The 23,936-nt window shown below is 42.6% G+C and overlaps 1 protein-coding gene across 3 annotated transcripts in view; it reads right to left on the bottom strand.

Moving 5' to 3' along the window:
- The window catches only part of LOC108702768 (arf-GAP with SH3 domain, ANK repeat and PH domain-containing protein 2-like), a 63,101-nt gene extending 46,166 nt beyond the window's left edge, over positions 1–16,935 (bottom strand). For 2 of the 3 annotated variants that reach the window (XM_041577954.1, XM_041577955.1), the window contains exon 1: positions 16,495–16,929. In XM_041577954.1, coding sequence (XP_041433888.1) covers positions 16,495–16,620 — 126 coding nt within the window. In that variant the 5' untranslated portion in view covers positions 16,621–16,929. Of the gene's footprint in view, positions 1–16,494 lie in introns of all 3 variants that reach the window. The other variant, XM_041577956.1, reaches the window with a different exon arrangement.
- Between the last annotated feature and the right edge of the window lie 7,001 nt (positions 16,936–23,936).

Here is a 23,936-nt window from a genome sequence, read left to right as displayed (position 1 = left end):
CTACAATCCGCCCCTCAAAAAACATGGCCGCCTGGAGAGAGTGCGCCAAGCACAACATGGCCGCCGCCTGCGCGAGGATGCGCACAGGGAGAGCGCCGCTAATGAGGAAAAAGTCGGTAATATGCCAACCTCAAGATGGCCGCCGGACAGGAAGTTGGCTGGTCGGAGGAGCGCAATGCGCCTGCAAGCAAGCCAGCCTCTTGGAAATAATACTAAGAGAAAAGGAACTCCTCATGACACAGGCAACTTTGAAGAGTTACCTCCATGTCACACCTCTCTAGCAGGAAAGGCAGGGTCGTGGTAAGAATGTCCCTCCTGCTCAGGCCTTACACACAGACGCTCACAACGAATGGGGGGAAGGCATAGCACTCTGCCCAAATTCACCTGTAAAGCTCGAGGGCTTAGGGAATGATACCCAACCAGGAGAAAACCCTCAGGTCAGAAGAAGAGTGAGGACAGAAAGAAAAAAGACAAGGTGAGTGTGCTCCAGGGGTACCTTTTAAAGGTTTAGGAGGGAGGGACTATCTGGTCAGGGGGCGGGGACGGGGAATCCCCCGTATGTAATGCTAATATGGAGTGGCCAGGAAAAGCCGTGGAGTTGATTTGAGGGGGAGGGGTGCTTGTATGTGGAAGATTTTGCTGTGAACAGACAACATGTGATCAAAAGAGCTCTCCATGCAGGTGAAACAAGCCAGATTCAGGGGGACATTAGTCGCCAGGCGTCAAATCTCCTCTTCTTCGCGGCGAAGATCTCCCCGATCTGCCTTCCACTGGCTAAAATGTAAATTGCCTGGGGGCAGGCACACAGAACGCTTCATTTTCCGAATCTTTCCGTGTGGCCAGACCCTTAAGCTGCAAAAACAGAAAAACCTATCCGAGAAATTGCTACAATATTTACATATGTACAGTTTGGTACATCCGGAGAAAGAAAGAAAACACTGGTGAACTCAGCAATACAAAAAGACTTGTACGTCCAACAGTGGTGGATGATCACAGAATTATTTCCATGGTGAAGAGAAACCCCTTCACAACAGCCAAACAAGTGAACAACACTCTCCAGGAGGAAGGTGTATAGATATCCAAGTCTACCATAAAGACAAGACTGTATGAAAGTAAATACAGAGGGTGCACTGCAAGGTGCAAGTCACTCATAAGCATCAAGAATAGAAAGGCTAGATTGGACTTTGCTAAAAAAAAAAAAAAAAAAAAACATCTAAAAAAGCCAGCACAGTTATGAAAAAACATTCTTTGGACAGATGAAATAAAGATCAACCTCTACCAGAATGATGGCAAGAAAAAAGTATAGAGAAGGCGTGGAACAGCTCATGATCCAAAGCATACCACATCATGTATAAAACATGGCGGAGGCAGTGTGATGGCTTGGGCGTGTATGGCTGCCAGTGGCACTGGGACACTAGTGTTTATCCATGATGTGACACAGGACAGAAGCAGCCGAATGAATTCTGAGATGTTCAGAGACACTGTCTGCTCAAATCCAGCTAAATGCAGTCAAATTGATTGGGAGGCGTTTCATAATGACCCAAAACATACAGCCAAAGCAACCCAGGAGTATTTTAAAGCAAAGAAGTGAAATATTCTTGAATGGCCAAGTCAGTCACCTGATCTGAACCCAATTGAGCAGCATTTCACTTGTTGAAGACTAAATTTCGGACAGAAAGGCCCACACACAAAGCAACTGAAAGCCACCGCAGTAAAGGCCTGGAAGAGCATTAAAAAGATGGAAACCCAGAATCTGGTGATGTCCATGAGTTCAAGACTTCAGGCTGTCATTGCCAGCAAAGGGTTTTCAACCAAGTATTAGAAATGAACATTTTATGTTCAGTTTTTTAATTTGTCCAATTACTTTTGAGCCCCTGAAATGAAGGGATTGTGTTAAAAAAAGGCTTTAGTTCCTCACATTTTAATGCAAAATCTTTTTGTTCAAACCACTGAATTAAAGCTGAAAGTCGGCAGTTCAACTGCATCTGAGTTGTTTCATTTAAAATTCATTGCGGTAATGTACAGAACCAAAATTAGGACCTAACTGTATAAGTTGCTCACATACATTAATTATGTAATACAGTAAGCACAACCAAACTGTGGTGGAAGGAAACAAGAATATCCAGGGGCTGCTGGGAAAGCAAATCCCGGGTGGCCCCATGATTGGTTTAAAGATACCATACATACCAGTAAGCATATTTGTATATTTTGTAGAATTCTTCACATTACATTGTTGCAGTTCAGTGGTACTCAACAGCATGGGGGGGGATAACAATTATCATTATTAGGGTGAGAGACAAGAAAATAAAAAGGGGTCCAGGGGTTAAACAGTGCCAGCAGACCATGCAGCTGCTGGGGGGGCTTAAAAGTGCACAGGTAGGAGGCTGGACAGATGCAGTTTTAGCACATGTATGCAAATCCAAGTCTCAAGATTTCATTGAATGGAGGTCCTAAAAAGAGCACCATCCAATATACTAAAGGTAGGACTACATGGACGTTTTCGGCACGATCTGATGCGCTGCTACAAAACGCCTGCGACAAAAATAACGTAAGAGATAGAAATGTTGGATGAAGTCTCAGCGTTGATCCGACGCAACACGACCGTCGGAACAACACTGCGACTTCATCCGACATTTCTCTCTCTTACCTTATATCTGTCGCATGCGACTTGTCGCAGGCGTTTTGTCGCAGCGCATTGGATTGCGCCAAAAACGTCTGTGTAGTCCTACCCTAGCAGGTTATATAAAGGGAAAAGAGAAGAATGACAGAAGTACTGTCAAAGCTAAAAGAAGTGAATAACACATACTGTGATCAAGGAAAGGATAGGATCAAACCTTCACTTCCTTCTCTTGACTTGCCTTCCATTTATTAGATAGGCCCACTACAACTACAAGCCATATTCTCCGTCACCATCATGTCTGCTATGCAAATGTACTACGTTCCGATGAGATAACCCCACTCATTTATTGAGTTTCCTGGGAGAGCTTTTCATTGAAATGAACTTGCATCATTTGATCCTCCAACATTAGTTGTAGTTTAACAACATCTGAACAGACTGCAGTTGCATTGAGAGGAGAACAGTATAGGGGCGGATAACAAGGGACATCATTTCAAGCTTCTAAATATTGAAAACAATGGTTAAAAGAAAATCAATTATCCCACAGGGCTGTAATAAACTGCCCACTCCTCTAATTACAATGAGATGATCTGATAATGTGACAGGCCAGGGTAAAGACCAATCAAAGTCCCTCGAAGCAGTTGCCTTCTGTTTAAAGCTCAATCGCTTTTCTACTGCATTAAAATCAATGTATTCCACCCTGAAACAAAGAGATGGATTTAAATCAATGCCATTTAGTGCCAGCACTGACTGCTGCCAATAGAAATGTTTAATCAAAAGATCCTCTCAATTGCTTTTCCCCCGAACAGGACTTCCTATAAAGTCTTTTTTTCTTGCTAATCTCGCTCACGATACACGTTACTCCTTCTCTTTTACCCCATTTATTGAAGCTGTGGAAAGGGGAAGCAAAACTTAATGTTTCATCAGTGGATGTCTGAAGGAATCTCTCCATTAGATCTTAATGCAAAGCATATAACATATTCTCTACTATCCCATTACTCAAAGCAGTTCTATTATTCGCTTAATCAAGTCTGCTCCTGTGTAAAGATCTGAAGGGCGACGTGCAGTACCTGGGTGCTAACAAAATCGATAAGGTCAACAACAAGATTTTAACTGTGTAAATAGATAGGCTGTGCAAAATAAAAAATGTTTCTAATATAGTTAGTTAGCCAAAAATGTAATGTATAAAGACTGGAGTGACTGGATGTCTAATATAATACCCAGAACACTACTTCCTGCTTTTCAGCTCTCTAACTCTGAGTTAGTCAGCGACTTGAAGGGGGGCCACATGGGACATAACTGTTCAGTGAGTTTGCAATTGATCCTCAGCATTCAGCTCAGATTCAAAAGCAACAGTTATGACCCATGTGACCGCCCTCAAGTCACTGATTGGTGACTGCCTGGTAGCCAATCAGTGGAAACCAAGAGAGCTGCAAAGCAGGAAGTAGTGTTCTGGCTATTATGTTACACATCCAGTCACTCCAGCCTTTATACATTACATTTTTGCCTAACTAACTATATTAGAAACATGTTTTATTTTGCACAGCCTATTTAGCCAGTTTTTATTTTTATACTGAACTGTTCATTTAAGCTTAAAACCTGGGGTTAGGTTCTGGTTTTAGTGCACCAGAAGTGATCTGAGAGTGATACCCCTAATTGCCTGTACCTTTGGGACATCAGCCCCTGGGAAGCCACATGGAACCTGAACAGTTTATAGTTCCGAAGGCTGAGGGCACATGGAGTATTGGCTCCACTACTCTTAGCTTGTGTTTTTTTTTTTTTATAGACTGAGAAGCAGGTCTACTCCCTTCCAAATCTCCATTTATCTGCACTGGAAATGAAAGCTTCTACTTGAGGGCAGGGGCACAGAGCAGAGATTGGCTCTAAAATGTGAAAGCAGGCTTTCTCCACATGCCTGCACGCAAGCAGATGCTGTACTTTTCAGTGCAGATCAATGGAGCTGGAGCAAGGAGCGGATCCACTTCTCTCAGCCTGCAGGCTGGGAACATCAGAGCTAACGCTCCTTATAGCCTCTGCATTAAAGGGGAACTAAAGTCTAAAATAGATTAATGCTAGAAATGCTGTATTTGCAATTATTTGTGTGGGTTAATTGCTGTCAATTGGTGAGCACTGTGCATAGGTTCATGTATTTATATATGAACCTATGCTGTATTTTGTATACTAAATATAAACATCTGGCTGCACCAGAAGCCTAATTAAACAATTGATTTATGCTTTCAAAGTTAGCTGCAGGGGGTCATCATCTTGTAACTTTGTTCAACATCTTTACAAGACCAAGACCATGCAGTGTGGTCTGGGCTGCAATTGGGAGGTTAAGCTTAGGGGTCATCATAAATGATCAAAACATCACAAGTCAAATAATATCTGCCGTAGAAGCTGATACAGCAAGACTGATTAATAAACAGAACATGCAGACTGCACTGGGTCTACGGATACAAATCTCTACATGGTCACCAGCTGCTTTACAGGGAAACAAACAAAGCTGCTCAACTATATGAGCGATAGATTTCTTTTTCATTAAAGTAAAAATGGGATTTTATTTTTTACCTTTACATCGCCTTTAAAGACTGACCTGCTGTCCTCTGGTCTGCCCCATCAACTTTTAGAACAGGGGAGGCCACGGTGCCTTGTCTCCCCCCCCAATTCCAACACCTATGAGGTCTATGGCCTTTTGACCACTGCTCTGTGCTTTTAACAGGGGGTCGGCTTGTCTGCGTTAGCCGGGGCTCTCTCCATTTAATAACATTTAAAATGCTGACAGGAGGGTACAAGCTTTTGCTCCACCACTGACCACTGCTGTATTTGGTTGCGTGGAGACAGCAAACAAAATGTCTTGTGTGCATTAACAGAACACTAACACTCACAGATTGCAAGCTCTTAAAACGCTTTGCTCCAGATTTCATTTCAGCAACGGCTCAGTCTTACTGTTTGGGGTAAATAAATTACTGAAATGAAAAGCTTCGATAATGCGCAGAACTTCATTTTACACAAAGATTGGCTTTAGTTTTTGGCTGGATTCTGTCCTCTGGCCTTTGTAAACGACATCAATGATTCAGAGAGGATAAGCGATTACAGGAGTGTTCTCTAAGCTTGAGAATAAATCATACTTCTGGTTCTGCTATAATGGCTGGTAATTATGGAACAGTAAAAGGGGGTTCAAAGGAGAAGATGTTAACACATTTACAGTCATAGCAGAAGTTTAATAATGCAGCTTTTACATGTTCACTGTTCTAATGCAAGTTAACATGTTTTATCACTTAGCTATTAAACAGATGATTTACCCCAACTGAACATTATAAGGTTATTTAAAATCAGTTCTGTGGCCATATAAAGGCACAAGGCTTAAGGCTGACTTATACGGGAACCTCTGAGTACCACTCATGTATTATAAGGGATAATGTACCCCTACTGTAAATTATAAGGATATTAGAAGTCACTGAAGAGTTCTGTGACCATATAAAGGCACAAGGCTGCAGGCTGAGTTATACAGGGAACTCTGAGTATTACTCGTGTATTATAATGGATAATGTACCCCCTACTGATATGGATATTAGAAGTCAGTTGAGTTCTCTGTGCTCTGATTTTACCATGGTAAGAAAATTAATAAGCAAAAAACACATTCTAGACAATTATATTCTAAAACCATTTGCTCTTTATTTTTATGGTTTGTTAGATAATTAACTTTATTCTTCTGAAGATCTACAATCTGGAACTTAATACTGACACAGCAACCAAGTATTTATTTCAATTATAGAATAAAGGGTTCCAAGACTTTACTTTTAAACACCAGTCATCCATTCCCAGAGACTATTATCCCCACTGTTATTATAGACACCATCTCTCCCTATTATACCTGCTATCCCACAGTCACACTCCCTTCCCAGAGACTATTATCCCACTGCTACTATAGACACCATCTCTCCCTACTATACCTGCTATCCCACAGTCACACTCCCTTCCCAGAGACTATTATCCCACTGTTACTATAGACACCATCTCTCCCTACTATACCTGCTATCCCACAGTCACACTACCTTCCCAGAGACTATTATCCCACTGCTACTATAAGCATCATTTCTCCCTACTATACCTGCTATGCCACATTCCCTTCCCAGAGACTTTTATCCCCACTACATCTCATGCTGCTACAACAAGCACCATTATTGAGCCTTTCCACCTAGATCTGGTGCCACAGCTCTCTAAGCGATGAAAGATGACTGATGTTAACAAAAGGGATGAGGGATAAATAACCAGTTACAGACAGATATCATTGCTTTAAAGGAACAGTAACAACAACAAATTAGTGTTTTAATGTAATGAAAATACAATGTACTGTTGCTCTGCACAGCTAAAACTGGTGCGTTTGCTTCAGAAACTCTACTGAAGGTCAGGGGTGCCCAAAGGGTAGATTGGAACCAGTAGACCTTCAACTTGGTGATCAGTAGATCTTAAGACACTGTCAACAAAAAGCTTGTCAATATCACCCTCTTGTTTCATGATTTCTATTCAGATATTTATTATGTTAAGGTTACATAAAAAATAGTTGTTTGTTAAATATAGCAATATATATTTTTCCATAAACCAATATAATACGTAAGTAATATTTTCCATGGAACATAATGTTATCAATGATTTTATGGATGTAGATCATAATGTGACAACATCCCTAAGGGTCAGGGCACACGCTTAGATTCGGGGAGATTAGTCGCCCGGTGACAAATCTCCCTCAACTGCCTCCCGCCGGCTAGAATGTAAATTGCCCTGTGGGATGGCACTCGTTTTCCGAAGAACGAAGCGATCTGAGTGCATCCTGCCGGTGATTTACATTCTAGCTGGTGGGAAGGCAGTTCAGGGAGATTAGTCGCCCCGAAGAAAATTTGGCACTGGGCGACTAACCTCCCCGAATCTGAGCGTGTGCCCTAACCCTTAATGTAGACCTGGCATTAGTAAAGTATGGGCACTCGCGCCATAGGTTATATAAACATAAATCTGCTGATTAGCCATGGGGGCAGCCATTCAAAGCTGAGAAAGGAGAAAATGCACATGATACACAGCAGATAACAGATAAGCTCTTTAGTATACAATGGGATTCTTCAGAACTTGTCTTTTATCCACTGTGTATCCTGTGCTTCTAAAGGCTACACAGCAGCATGTTTATATAAACTATAGTAGAGTTTCAAAACCAAACACACCAGTTTTACCAGTGCAGGGCAACAGTACACTTTAATGACTTTAAAACACAATGGTGACTGACCCAAAAAAAGAAAGTAAAAAGGAGAAACAAAGGAAGTAAATATGTGACAAGACAATTTCAGAAGCACGTCATGTTTCTAAACACCCTGCTGAAGCTGTTAGAAGCTCCACCAATGCTACAATGCTGCTACAATGTCTGACAAGCAGAATAACTGTATGTAATACGGAAGGAGAAGTACTGGTTCTCTTTTATTACGAACACTGCCCTAACAGCTAATTAAACAAGCAAGTAAAGTAGGATGTGCCCTCTTCCTAAACACAGACCATGTGATCCCTGGCATGGAGCTGCCATGTGGTAAGGTAGAGACAGCACAGTCTCTGAGGCACATAACTGTAATATCTGCTTCTTTTCCTGACAGCAGCAACAGTGAGCAGAGAATTAGCCTCAGCAGCACAGCATTTACATCACTGTTAAAATAAAATAAGCAGCAGGTTAATCCCCAGTGGCTTTTTAGTGATGTCTTGTTAAGGGAGACCAGTTTTCCTGTGTTGTGTAAATATACACTGAGCCTTTATTTCCCTTGCAGCAGTGTGCACTCTCCTGATCTAATACACATTGTAAGCAGCAGTCCTGCCCTGCTTTATGGCTGAGATTCTAGCTATCTTTATAACAGAGCATTCTGTCATAGTGGCACAAATCTTATCTAATACACATTGTAAGCAGCAGTCCTGTGCTGCTTTATGGCTGAGATTCTAGCTATGTTTATTATAGAGCATTCTGTCACAGTGGCACAGATCTTATCTAATACACATTGTAAGCAGCAGTCCTGCCCTGCTTTATGGCTGAGATTCTAGCTATGTTTATTACAGAGCATTCTGTCACAGCGGCACAGAGCTTATCTGATACCCATTGTAAGCAGCAATCCTGCCCTGCTTTATGGCTGAGCTATTAGCTATGTTTATTACAGAGTATTCTGTCACAGTGGCACAGATCTTATCTAATACACAATGTAAGCAGCAATCCAGCCCTGCTTTATGGCTGAGATTCTAGCTATCTTTATAACAGCGCATTCTGTCACAGTGACAAAGATGCAGCACACATTTCTCCCAACATGGGTCTGTCCCCAAAACTGACCATAAATGTGAATGTAAGATGAACACAATCATTTCCTTTTATTCTTTTTATTCTGGTGAGTTTCTTTATCCTTGAAACTCTGGCTCTGGAATGAACAAAATGCATCTCTAAAAACAAAGTATCGCTTGCTGTATTCCCAGTGTCGCTTCCCATGGCTTGCCATAAGGATGTTGCCTTGGTATTTACTATGTTTAAATGTGTCATTTCTTTCCTTACCTCTCTCAATGTAATTGCCTTGAGTGCAAGATACATGGACTGTTGTGGTATAGGGGTGGGCAAGAGAATAAAAACAGACATAACATCCAGTCCCCAAAACAAAATTATTAAAGAAAATGTATGAATATACACAATATATACACAAACTGGCCACCACTGCATATAGGGACTATTATTTATTCAATACAGGAGCCCCATCTTTTTTGGATAGTCATTCCTTTGTCCTTTCCCATTAATGACATTGGCGTTACACAGAACCAGGCCAAGAATTAACGCAGGCTGACATCACAGGCGTGTCCAATCACTGTCTTTATCCCACAAATATCCCGCCTACTTCTGACATCACTTGAGGGGGGAGGGTCAGGCTTTATTATAAATATTGCAGGCAAATGTTGGCCCACGTTGGGTGCAGATCAGGTGATGTAATTTTTTTAAAATTATTTTAGCAGCTTTCCAGTTCAGAATTTCTGGTTGCTAGGGTACATTGCATGCTAGCAACCAGGCAGCGGTTTGAATGAAAGGCTGTAAGATGAATAGAAGGGGACCTGAATGGAAACATACAAAATAACAACATAGCAGCCTGACTGAGCAATAGTATTTTGGCTGCCAGGGTCAGTGACCCCCATTGCAAAACTTTAAATAGGCAGAGATAGAAGCCAATTATTAAAAAAACTATAAAACATGATGACCAGTTAAAAGATGCCAAGAATAGGCCATTCTATAGCATACTTAAGGTCAAAATAAAGGCAAACTACTCCTTTTAAGGGATATTTTCTTGATGTGTGCTTTTTAGCAGGCAAATATTAACAACTGTTGAGAAGTGTCACAACCTTGGTTTCCTCACACAGACCCACAACACTTTGTTGGTGCTGGCACTTTATTGGGGAAGTGCTGAAATAAGGAAACGGGTTTCACAAGAAACAAAAAATATATTTGCAAAGGTTATGTTTCATGAAAAAAACCCATATATGGGCAGAGAGACCAGAGCATCACCCTACAGCTGGGTAATGCCACCCACATTGTATCCCAAGCACCATGCAAATCCAGTGTTCCGTTCACTTAATTAACAGGAACTTACACTTGTTTCAACTCCTACAAGTTTAGGAGGTGCTCAGTTCAAAGGTTACATTCCACGTTTTACCTGTTGCTGGAGGCAAATTCTTTCCATTGAAATGCGTAAGGGGTATATGTGTAAGGGGTGATCTTCTCAGCTTAGTGAATAGGTCCCCCTTTGAGCAAGTTCAAGGCGAAACTGCTACATAAAGGAACCCGCATCACTTTTAATGCTTGCAAAAATGCAGCGGGCACAATTCCTTAAACCAAACACCTCATATAATATATTCAATATGGAAAACACCTGAAGTGAAACAAAAGCTCCCATCTGCATGCAGGGTTGTACTAGTGTGTGCCAACTTGCTAGATGTGCCCCACTTTCCTCTTCTGATCGATCAGTGAATGCCATACAGAAACTTTATTGCAATATCTGTAGAGCCAGTGGGCATCACCCTAGGCACTGGTCCATGGGGATAAGACTGGAGATCCAAGGGCCCAGCAGAGGACCTGACATTCAAGATCCCACCGCTCATTCCAATTCCAGTATTATACCAGCTGTACAATCTATATGTACAATATGGCAGATACAACTTGCATGTTCTGGGCATCAGACTCGAATACTCTACTGTATCTGGGAAACAAGAAGCCAGATCCCAGCAAATACAAATATACATTGAAGGAATTTAACTGTCCACAAAATAATCAATACCCTCATCCTTCAGCTGTCATTAGTTCTGAGATCTGTAGTACAACAAAACCTGGACGACAGCAGGCCATGAATATGTGTTAGGAGTCTAGCAACAGAATAGCCAGGCTGATGTTTACAATGTGATCTCAACATTTTTGGTTCATTTACACACATTAAATACTCATGCATGCATCTCTACAATCTATCATATCCGGTAACATGTCATTTCATATCTACTGGGAAAACTGCATGAGCAATAATAGATGACAAAGCGTTTAGTGTACACAGAAAGGACAGACTGTGCCTTCAGCACTGGGAATTAGTTCATTCTGACGAGCTGTCCTTAGTAGTGTCCAACCAAAAGCAGCTCCCTGTGTAAAAATTCCTGCGGGTATAATAGTCTCTGGAACGGGACTGTGGCTGTGGGATAGCAGGTATAGTAGGGAGAGATGTTGTCTATAGTAACAGTGGGATAATAGTCTCTGGGAAGGGAGTGTGACTGTGGGATAGCAGGTATAGTAGGGAAGAGATGGTAGACACTCGATATTCTCATCACATTCGGCGCTAATCCAGGACACGGTATGTGGGCAACAGCATCGGTGCAAAATATTTGGCTTTATTTGAACACACACATAAAAGAGGGTTACAGCGGTGGGTATACAAGGCTGTCTGACGCGTTTCTTGCCGGATCTCCCGGCACTTCCTGCCTATAGTAACAGTGGGATAATAGTCTCTGGGAAGGGACTGTGCCTGTGGGATAGCAGGTATAGTAGGGAGAGATGGTGCCTATAGTAACAGTGGGATAATAGTCTCTGGGAAGGGACTGTGGCTGTAGGATAGCAGGTATAGTAGGGAGAGATGGTGCCTATAGTAGCAGTGGGGATAATAGTCTCTGCGAAGGGAGTGTGGCTGTGGCATAGCAGGTATAGTAGGGAGAGATGGTGCCTATAGTAGCACTGAGATAACAGTCTCCGGGACTGTGGAGTGTGACTGTGGGATAGCAGGTATAGTAGGGAGAGATGGTAGACACTCGATATTCTCATCACATTCGGCGCTAATCCAGGACACGGTATGTGGGCAACAGCATCGGTGCAAAATATTTGGCTTTATTTGAACACACACATAAAAGAGGGTTACAGCGGTGGGTATACAAGGCTGTCTGACGCGTTTCTTGCCGGATCTCCCGGCACTTCCTGCCTATAGTAACAGTGGGGATAATAGTCTCTGCGAAGGGAGTGTGGCTGTGGGATAGCAGGTATAGTAGGGGGAGATGGTGCCAATAGTAGCAGTGGGATAATAGTTTCTGGGAAGGGATTGTGACTGTGGGATAGCAGGTATAGTAGGGAGAGATGGTACCTATTGTAGCAGTGGGATAATAGTCTCTGGGAAGGGACTGTGGCTGTGGGATAGCAGGTATAGTAGGGAGAGATGGTGCCTATAGTAGCAGTGCGACAATAGTCTCTGGGAAGGGAGTGTGGCTGTGGGATAGCAGGAATAGTAGGGAGAGATGGTGCCTATAGTAACAGTGGGATAATAGACTACAGGAAGGGACTGTGGGATAGTAGGGAGAGATGGTGCCTATAGTAGCAGTGGGATAATAGTCTCTGGGAAGGGAGTGTGACTTTGGGATAGCAGGTATAGTAGGGAGAGATGGTGCCTATAGTAACAGTGGGATAATAGTCTCTGGGAAGGGACTGTGGCTGTGGGATAGCAGGTATAGTAGGGAGAGATGGTGCCTATAGTAACAGTGGGATAATAGTCTCTGGGAAGGGACTGTGGCATAGCAGGTATAGCAGTGAGAGATGGTGTCTATAGTAGCAGTGGGATAATAGCCTCTGAGAAGGGACTGTGGCTGTGGGATAGCAGGTATAGTAGGGAGAGATGGTGCCTATAGTAACAGTGGGATAATAGTCTCTGGGAAGGGACTGTGGCTGTGGGATAGTAGGTATAATAGGGAGAGATGGTGCCTATAGTAACAGTGGGATAATAGTCTCTGGGAAGGGACTGTGGCTGTGGGATAGCAGGTATAGTAGGGAGAGATGGTGCCTATAGTAACAGTGGGATAATAGTCTCTGGGAAGGGAGTGTGACTGTGGGATAGCAGGTATAGTAGGGAGAGATGGTGCCTATAGTAACAGTGGGATAATAGTTGCTGAGAAGGGATTGTGACTGTGGGATAGCAGGTATAGTAGGGCAAGATGGTGCCTATAGTAGTAGGGACTGTGGGAGTACCTACAATGGGGCCCCAATTCCTGATGGAAATGGAATCTGAACAGATCAACTCTGTATGCTCCTGGTTTTCCATTTAATCGGTATAATGTTGGAGTCTGTCCTGCTGCCTGGCCGTTTATCCTGCATCAGCATATTAAATGTAGCGTCACTCCGAGCGATTAACACCCAACAGGGATTATGATTGCGATTTCCCATAAACTCCCAAGGATTAGAGTATGGAAAGAGAGCGGCAATGCAGATGTACAAAGTGCTGTGTGTGCCATATATGTGAGGGGCTTTTTTAAAAGGAAAAAAAAAGACTTTTTTACCATTTGCTTCCCTTTCTGAGCACATAGGTTGTGGGGTGGGAAAGGCTGTTACATATTTGTAAAGAGGATCTATGTCTATGGGAGCAATGCTAGCTACCTGACTGGGGCTGCAGATGTCTTGAAACAAACTCCACTGTAATCTGTCATTGCAAGAGTAGCCCCAGAGATGCGGAGACTTGTGAGATGCACGGCCCCAGTTTGCTACACTCAGCTCAGAACGGGGGTAGTACATAGGTAGTTACTTGCAAAGACACTTGCCTTGGGTTTCCCTTAGTTGCCCTACAGGCGCCACATACAGAGCAAGTAAGTAAATGGGAATACAGGGAATTTCAACCCTTAAGCCCCCTGATAAGCACCTTCTCCTTGATATGTAACTGTGTGTGTTTGTATATATTGCCACGTTTGTGTTATTGTATTGTAGAGCTGTACAGCACTTTGTTTATGAGGGCGCTGTACATATTTAAATGGTAATGTGCACAGGAACCTACGTGCGTGAGTATGAACAGGGCAAAACAATCTCCATGCTTAAAGTAGAACTAAACCCTAAAAATTAATATGGCTAGAAATATACTGCACTTATTGCACTAGCCTAAAGTTTCAGCTTATCAATAGCAGCAATGATCCAGGACTTCAAACTTGTCACAGGGGGTCACCATCTTGGAAAGTGTCTGTGACACTCACATGCTCAGTGGGCTCTGAGCAGCTGTTGAGAAGCTAAGCTTAGGGGTTGTTGCAAATTATCAAGCAGAAAATGAGGTTGGTCTGTAATATAAGCTGATGCTTCAGGGCTGATTATTAAATTCTGATGCTAATTGCACTGGTTTCTGTGCTGCCATGTAGTAATTTTCTGTATTTATTACTAATCAGCCTTATATAGTGATATTTCTATGCTATGTTTACTGTATATTGTGAGTGGGTCCCTAAGCTCAGAGCATGTGCAGTGAATCAGCAGAAAAGAAGATGGGGAGCTACTGGGGCATCTTTGGAGACACAGATATTTAGAACGGGTTCTAACTGCACCATGTACCTGCACATAAACACAAATACACTGGATTTAAGCGTATTTATGCACATGGCGCAGGCTTGTCTACAAGACCAGGTGTCCATCAGCCTAAACTACAGCTTTTTAACCCCTGCAGTGCAACGACACCTCTCTGGATAGCTACTGCCCTGTCGCGAGCATTGCCAATAGAATATTCAACTAAAGGATAGGGCACTCAAAGGAGTCCACAGGGCCAAAAAATATTAATTTTAAAAAAATGAGTCTTTATTAATCATAGTTAAAAGTATAAGTGCAGCAGGAGCCCATGATTAAGTACATTGCAGGTATGAAACGCGTAGAGCCTATGGAAATGCACTTATACTTTTAACTATGATTAATAAAGACTCATTTTTTAAACTAATATATTTTGAGGACTCATTTGAGTAGCCCTATCCTTTTGTTGAATATTCTGGTTTTCCGCTCCCTGAAGCTGGGGGTCCAGGGCTGGTGCACTTGGACCACGTGTTCAACTTGGTGAGTTATTTACTTTGCTATTCTGGAGCGCCAGCCAATCCTTGTTTTGGCATTGCCAATAGCACATGCAATATTTGTCCAGTGTTTAACACTCAAAATGCCAAGGTTGCTCACACTGCAAATGTCTTCAGAAACCAGAAATTCAATTAACCCTAGTGGAGGGTCCCACCAGCAGTATAAAGTGTTGGTATAGCATCTTCTGCACTCCCACCTGCACAATAGGGTTAACCCCATACCAAAACGAGCACACACCTCCCGCTCCCAAATGCACCACAGGGTTTGTTACCTGAAATGGCCATAGCATAACAGTGCTCCTAATACACCCCCTAGTTGCCAGCACAATCAAAGCAAGCCTGTAATCCAATTGAGACCACCTGGTGCGTGCGTCCCCGTTTGTGCAAGACCGCGCAGGGGTCGGGTTGCCTGGGGCGCCCAGCAGGCACTGCCAGTACACCCTATCCGACACCCGTATGTCTAGGAGACCCTAGGAGTATGTGGAAATGTAAGTTGATTTGGTGGTATCAGTAAACTCTAAAGTTCACACACAGCACGTTTGCGTTGTAACCAGTAGCTAGGGTTGCTACCTTTTCTGGAAAAAAATACCGGTTTTCCTATATATTTTGCTTTTTTCCCTATTAATAACATTGGGATCAACCATTATTTTTACTGGCCAGGCCGGTAAAATACTGGCCAGGTGGCAACCCTACCTGTAGCCCAGGTGTAGCTCAGTTGTAGCTCAGGTGCAGTGGTGTAACAAGATGTTACTGGGCGCCCACAGCAAATTCATTTTAGGGCCCCCAACATATGCAGAGGTTGTCCTGTTTTATAAATATATGTTCAAATTGCTCTGTATTTGGGCCACATGGGACCCCCTATACTTCCTAGTCCCCCCTGCTTCCTTTATAGTTACGCGCCCCTGCTCAGGTGTACTACAGGTTTAGCCCGGCACAAGCACAGCATATCTGCCACCAGAATAAGCTATTACTGTAAAACTGTACCCCCCTCCATAGAATAACTGCTTAGCTGCCACAACAAGCACAACATACATACTGTACAAACATACTATACATACAGTACTACATACTATACATACATACTATACATACAGTACTACATACATACAGTACTACATACTATACATACAGTACTACATACAGTACATACTATACATACATACAGTACATACTAAACATACAGTACTACATACTATACATACAGTACTACATACATACAGTTCATACTATACATACAGTACATACTACACATACATCAGACAAGAACTCCTATATTGCAGGGTTAACCCTTTCGTGCTGCACGCTGGGTTTGTGCTGACAGTGTTTAACCCCTAGCTGCCCATTGGGGGCCGCATGTATGGAGTGTTCCTTCAAATGAACCGCTTGTTTCCCAGCACAGACTCAACACTCTGCACCTCAGCAGAAAACAGAGTGAGGAATTGCCCCCAGTAGCTGCTTCATGCTCCCCCCTCCCGAAGTAAATGGGAAAGCCCAGCAGGTACCTCCTCTACGCCCGCCACTGTGTTCCTGCAGCTTCCCATTCTCTTGTTGAAAGAAGAAGTGGTGGGGGAGCTGTGGTCCTCCAGGGTCTCTGAGATGAACTCGCTGACTGTGATGATGTCGGGCATGTCGCAGCTGCCGGGGTGGCACGGGCTATTATGCGATAGTACAGGGGGGTGCAGGCTCACAATGGACAGTAGCGCAGTGTGGGGAAGGGGAATGCAGTACAATAGTAATGGAAATGTCTGAGTGTCCGTGCAGCTAGAGAAGCATCAAGTCCAAACTGAATGTAGCAGCAGCCCGGGCTGTGACTAGAGAAACCAGCTGCAAGCGCCTAACTGTGCATCTCCCTGCGCAGCTCAATGAAAAGGGAAGTGAAAGGCGCAGGCGCAGAGCGCACGAGAGAGGGTTGCACCAGGTCTGGAGAGAGGAGGGGGGGAGGATGAGACTAAGAAGATTTGGCATGGGGGGGATTTAAGGTGCTGGGAGTAGGAGTCACAGGGAAATGGCAGAAAGAGATGCGGGTGCTTCTAGGGATGGCACAACATGACCCCTATATAACCGAACACTCGTACAATCATATCCTGTTTTGTCTAATTAGCCATTCCTTTAGGAGCATACTGCAAACTGCACCGGCGTCTGTTTAGCCATGCAGTAAATATCTTTCTCCAATTGGCCTAATTAAAGCACTAGTTTAAACACCTATTGACTGTATACTTTTTTATGTGTTACAGTTTCCTCTTGATATGGCAAAGACAGTGATCAGTTGCAATTGGTCTATATTTCTGTGGTTATGAAATGATTTGCTTGTGGTTGATGCCTATTTCTGGTTATGATGTCGAACAGTCAGGACTAGATATTTGCCACAAGGCACTGTAACAGGAGTGGCACAAAAGTGCACAATTATTATGTTTACTGGGAATTGCTGTCTGTCCCCCAGTCCCCGCTGCCCAACAGTGTGTCCTGGTGTCTGCTGCCTCCATCACATTCCCCCAACACTACATTTGTCAGTATGTATTACTTTTTCTTCTGGTTGCTAGGAAATTGTTGAGGCCCTAGCAACCACATAGTTTCAATTCCAAACTGGAGAGCCACAGGGATGTAAATTAAATATTTAAAAACTGCAAAATTCTTAGAATACCGATATCTACATCATATTAAAGCTCATGAGTCTTGCCTTTAAAATAAGAGGGTGTAGCAGAGGGTACAGTAATCAGCTGTGATGTGGCCCCAAGGCTCAGCTCATAAAAGGGGTGAGGAGTGGGTGGGGTTTGAGCAGGTCACAGGCGAGGTTTTGGCATATTAGGGGCGTGGTGTAGGCAACTCAGGGGTGTGACCATGTGTGATAGGATCATTTTTTCCCCACAGGATTATACTTGTTGAAAGGGCCCAACCCTGCCGGGGGGCAGTTAGTTTTTAACTTCATAATATGAGCCCCCATAATTACTGATGGCAGCTATGGGGAAAGTCATTTGGGTGCTGGAAATAGGAATAATGGAAATTCAGATCTGGGGTTACATTTTAGAATGAAGAAGGGATTTGCAGGGCAGAACAATGGCAGAGGAAATCTATGGTGCTTCAGATGGGAGTAAGGAAAGAATGTTGCAAGGAGTAGAAGGGATGGGTAAATAGCAGAGGGTGATCTGAAAATTGTCATGTGGGAGTGAGTAGGGCATTAGGGAATCAGCAGAAAAAAAGGAGTTGGGACAGAGGTGTAGAAGGGATTTAGGGTGCAGAAAAAAGGAATTCAAGGTAATGTGTTATCTACCACTCTCCCGCAACTCCTCTTTCACTGCAATGGTGGAACAGTAAATTCACGGATCTGCACACACACACACTATTATCTGCAGTCGGGGACGTGGCCCCTCTTTTTACTATACCACTAGTAAGATCAACGTTTCGGGGGGTTCAACCTCCCTTCATCAGGATCCAGATAATAGTGTCTGTGCGGATCTGTGAATTTAATGCTGGTGCAGGAAAAGAAACCTTGCTATTCTGTTTTGCAGAGCAGCTGGAGGGCAGGCCTGGACTGAGAATTAAAAAAGGCCCTGCCATTTCAGGTACACAGAGGCCCACTCAGCCCACACAGAGGCCCAAACAGCCCCCACAGCCCACTAAATACTGACTTTCTATGGGACCTTATAGCAGCCCCTCTGGCATTTGCCAGAACCCACAGATTGCCAGTCTGCTGGAGGGCCACATATTGGGCGTAAAGGGGAACTATTGCGAAAATGAAAATTTAATACAAGCTTCCTCATACGGAAGTAAGAAACTTTCCCAATACAATCAATTAAAAATTCTGCATTGTTTCTGAAATAATCAAGTTTATATTTACTATTCCTCTCTGTTCCTCGTCATCTGTTTCCTCTTCATTCTTTCTTCATAGGGGGAGGGCTCCCTTTCCTAGCAGATGAATTAGAGCTCACTCAAATAACTGATTCCAGTACAAACAAAATCTAACAAAATAACTGCCCTTTGCACAAATTCTGCATGTAGAGAGACAGGATTTCTGGCGATGTTAATAGAGTGAGCTGTAATACATCTTCTAGGCAAAAAGAGCCCCTATAAGATATAATAGATCATTCATCTGACACTCAGCTTTTGTATGAAGACAGAGTAAAGAGAAACAGATGCTGAGAGAGAAATAGTGAAGATAAACTTGATTATTTCAGAAACAGTACAGAATGTTTAATTGATTGTATTGAGAAAGTTTCTTATTTCAGTATGATAAAGCACAGTTATGGAACTACCAGGGGCCAGTGGCGGAACTACCGGGGGAGCAGGGGGTGCAATTGGGACAGGGCCCCCCGGCAGCTCACACCCCGCCGATTTCCGGGAAGATAATTGCGTACGGTGGGGGGCGGGGGCCTGGCTGCACGTTTTGCACCCCCTCTAGTTACATTACTGATGAAGCATTAATTAAATTTTCATTTTCACGATAGTTCCCCTACCAAAAAAACTTCCCAAGTGCAAAAGAAATCAAGATCTTATTCTATATCATTTTTATGCAAATGAGATGCAAATCCAGCCTGAGAAGCAGCTGTTCTTCCAACACAAAGAGAAAAATGACAGGCTTCTGGTTTTTTGTTTATAAATCTTGTGATCTTTCCCTTTCACAACAGGTTTATTTTCTCATGAGATATTTTTAATCCAACATATGGAGAGGCTCAATATGTAGCAGCCCAATGTCTTGTCTGGATATATGGCCATTGCCTGATCCCTTTATACAGGGGCTGCCATTGGGTCTCTGGGTATAGGTGGATGTACCATGACCCATGTATTTAAGGGCTGCCATTAAATACCCCATTGGACCTCTGGCTTTAAATGAATGGTGCCTTATTTTGCCTTTATTCAGGTCTATCAGTACATACCCAACCAGATCTCTGGGGTCTCATACAGAAGGATATTCCATGAAACCGTTATTAAAGGGGTGGTTCACCTTTAAATAAATTTTTTTATTTTTATTTTTTTGTTCAGGTAAGTTTATTGAGCATAAACAGAATTATACAGCACAATAACATTTTTCATGGTACACATTGGATTTGATACATCATTCTGTGTTACAGTTTTCAATAAAGAGACAGTATTATGCTCTCTTCCTAGAAACTTTGCAATTGTTTACAGTATTTAATTTTTATAACTTTTCATTTTTTGCCTTCTTCTTCTGACTCTTTTCAGCTTTCAGCAATAACAATGTTATTGTTACTTTGCATTATTTATCTTTATAGACAGGCCTCTCCTATTCATATTTCAGTTTCTCATTGAAATCACTGCCTGGTTACTAAGGTAAACAAAACCCTAGCAATGAGATTGCTGAAATTGCAAACGGGAGAGCTGCTGAATAAAAAGCTTAATAACTGAAAAAACTCAAATAATAAAAAATGAAAACCCACTCTCTACATCATACTAAAAGTTGGTTTAAAGGCGAACAACCCACCCAAGGGGTGTTTCACCTTCAAACAACTAGTTTTTTTTTCAGATAGATCACCAGAAATAACGACTTTTCCAATAACTTTCTATTTTCTATGTGTGACGTTTTTCTAATACTGAAGCTTAAAGTGTCATTTCTCTCCTTCTGAAGCAGCTCTGGGAGGGGGTCGCCGACCCTGTAAACTGTTCTAAATGGATACATTAAGTTGATACATTTCTTATCTTTGGCCCTGCTGAGCAGAATCCCTGAGTTTCATTACAGGCAGCTGTTAGAATTGATACAATAGTTGCTGATACTCCAGAGATGCTGCTGAGAAATGTATCAACTAAATGTTGCAAAACTGTAACAGTTTAGAGTCTGCACCTGAATTACTGAGCTGCCAGACTCAAACACCAGAGACACAAACGTTCAACTTTAAAGGAGAAGGAAAGGTTAAATCTAAGTAAGCCTTATCAAAAAGGTCCACCTAACTATACCAGTAAACCCTCAAAGTAATGCAGAGTCCTCTGTCAAAATAAACACTGCAATTATTTCCTTCTATTGTGTACACATGGGCTTCTGTATCAGACTTCCTGTTTTCAGCATAAACCTCAACGGCTAGGACTTGAGCATGCTCAGTTTGCTCCTCTCTCCTCCCCTTCCTGCTGTAATCTGAGCCCAGAGCTATGAGTGAGCAGGGAGAGATTCAGGCAGGAAGTGATGTCACAACAAGCTAATATGGCAGCTGCTATCCTAAACAAACAGAGAGCTTCTAGAGCTGTTTACTCAGGTATGGTAAAGCATTCTGCAGAATAAATATAGCATTTTAGCTTGCACAATTGCAGTTAATCTATTGGCAATAAAATGCCTCCGTAGCTTTCCTTCTCCTTTAAACTTCGATTTTGGAAAAACAGTAAAAAATAAATAATGGAAAGTAATTGAAGAAAGTCTTTACTTCTGGGGAACAATCTAAAAACAACTGAAAGGAGGGGTCAGTTGGATCTCTTGGTATAAATATAAAATGACCACTCAGACCGATCCTAGTTGAACTACATGAATAAGTTAGGTCTGGAGTTCATTCACAATTCCAATAGGTTTAAAATAAGGGCCATATTGAGGAGGAAACTGAGGTGGCCAACATCACCCTAAAAAGCTGGAAATTAAATTTAAAACTATCAAATAACATGCCAACAGTTTAGCAGACATGATACATTTACAACAAAATTGGTTTCTTAAAAATAGTTTGATTTGGAGGGGTTATAAATAGGGCCTTGTGTGCCCTGCTTGTACAATGGGCTTTTCTAGCAACAAAAGCATCTCTTGAACACAAAGTGAATTCGCCGTCAGCAAACAGCTGCCAGTTCCGTGGAAAATCTGCAGACAGAAAAGATGGAAAGTTGGACCTGGGCTCATCAATAGACAGTCCTGGGGTAGGGAGGGTGAGCTTCCCAAACGCTGCTTAATGGAATCACGTACAGGCAACACTTTCCCTTGCTTTAATCACCAAATTAAACACAATGAGGCACAAATAATTACCCTCTGCAGTCAGAGCCATAAGTGTTGCAGATCTGCCCAAAGCAATGAACTTGGATCCTACACAGCCGCACCCTTATGCATTGTCTGCTCTCTGCTGGTGAATGGGTTAAATAGGTTCCATTCAAATTTATCCCAGCCAGTGACTCTATAGGAATGCTGTTTTTTTTTTTTAAGCACTGAGCGTTCCCAAAACTTGACTGCATTCGCCCCCCTCCCCCTGCAGAAGAGCCCCATTCTACTTGAGTGGGGGAAATTTACAGTGTTTAGTCCCCATGGATTGGGAGTTTGCAGTCTTTGTATGTGTGACCCCTAACAAGCGAGTCTCCTTATAAGATAAAGCTCTCATTCATGAGTATCTCTCTAAATAAGTCCAATCAAGAATGAATGGCATTTAGACTGCAGCATTTTTAGCTGGGTTGCTCAGAGGGACAATTTTAGCTCAGTGCAAGCAGAAGTCATACAAATCTAATGCTTTTTTAGGGAGGCACAGAGTAGCAGGGACCAGTATTGAACCATCAAATAAGGAAGGTGGTCACACAATAACTGTGTGCAAGGGCAAGTGCAGTAGCAATATAATAGAGTCAGCAGACCCAGATGCTGCTGGCAGGCCCAGGGGTATCCTAGTCTAGTACTGAGTTCCATTACAGACAGTAAGTGCAAAACATGTCCTCAATGCTGGGCCAAAAATCAGGGTTGAAACACAGGGGCATATTTATCAAGGGTCGAATTTCGAATTGAAAAAACTGTGAAATTCGAATTCAAAAAAGACCAACCGTAATTAAGTTGAAGGGTTTTTTTGGGTCACATAGGTCAGTTTTCAAGCGAATAGGACAAATTTGAATCGTTCGAATCATAGGAATAGCGAATTCGATCGAATTCGATTGAAACTTTTCCAAGTCCACCAATTGACTCCAAGTGGGTTCTAGGAGGTGGCGAATGGTCGACGTCGAATTTTTAAAGCGGCAGTACATGATAAATTTCGATATTTGAATTTTTTACAAAGTACACAAAAAAATCGTGTTTCCGATATTTTTTCATTCGAAAATTCCTTGATCTTTGATAAAGCTGCCCCATAGTGTAGGCAGCATAGGGGCATAATGGCAGGCGGAATGATCAGTGGGAATAGCAGTAGGGATGTGGTCTGTGCCACAATCAGTGGAAGAGGGGGGGGTAGATGGGGGTAATGTGCAGACCCAGCAATGGGATGGTATTCAGGCAGGGGAATAGGACAAGCAGTATTATCTTGAGCTCCAGTACTGCTTAGCCCAACTCTGCCCAGAATAGTTTTGAAGATATTGGAGGGCTTTTCATGCTGACATGTCTCTACCAACCAAATACCTGGCCCCACCGCAGCCACTGGAGATATTAGTCTCACATACATCAGCAATAGGGTGAAGTGTATATGAGCTATGAGCTGTGACAGTGGGACAAGATGGAGAAGGTAGGACATCATCAACATCAATTATTTGTGTGGCACCAGCAAATTGCCCAGCTCTTTTATACTGTATATGCAAAATGCAATTCAGTTACCAATTCATAAAACTACTTCTAGGTGCCTCTAAGTCAGCAGCTTGTCAAACTGTATGGTTGGCCCCTCTAAGGGTGCTCAGAGCCTTGTATGGAGCCTGAAGGACAATTACAGACTTATTTAGGAAGAAGGTCTTAATCTGTTCCAGATACTCCCAAAATGCCCAATTTAAAGGTCAATCAGAGCAAGACTATGGATGAACGCTTCATTGATGTCCTAGATATTGACTGAACTATGGCTGAAACGCCAAAACAATGACACCTTATTAAGTGCTAAGAGGGGTCCTGGATAAATGTTGGCGTCAAAGAGGGACATGAATGGAATTAGAAGACTGCTGCTCTGAGACATGCAGTTAAGCACAGACAGACAATTGGAGACTAGTGCAAATGTATACAAGGAATCAAATAATAAAAGACAACTTAATCTTTGTCAGTTTTCCATAACTGACTGAGTAAAGAGATTGCTCAGTC

This window comes from Xenopus laevis, chromosome 9_10S (genome assembly GCF_017654675.1).
Source record: "Xenopus laevis strain J_2021 chromosome 9_10S, Xenopus_laevis_v10.1, whole genome shotgun sequence".
NCBI lineage: Eukaryota > Metazoa > Chordata > Amphibia > Anura > Pipidae > Xenopus > Xenopus laevis.
Note: the sequence above shows the minus strand (reverse complement) of the source record. Positions and strands in the feature narration are given on the sequence as shown.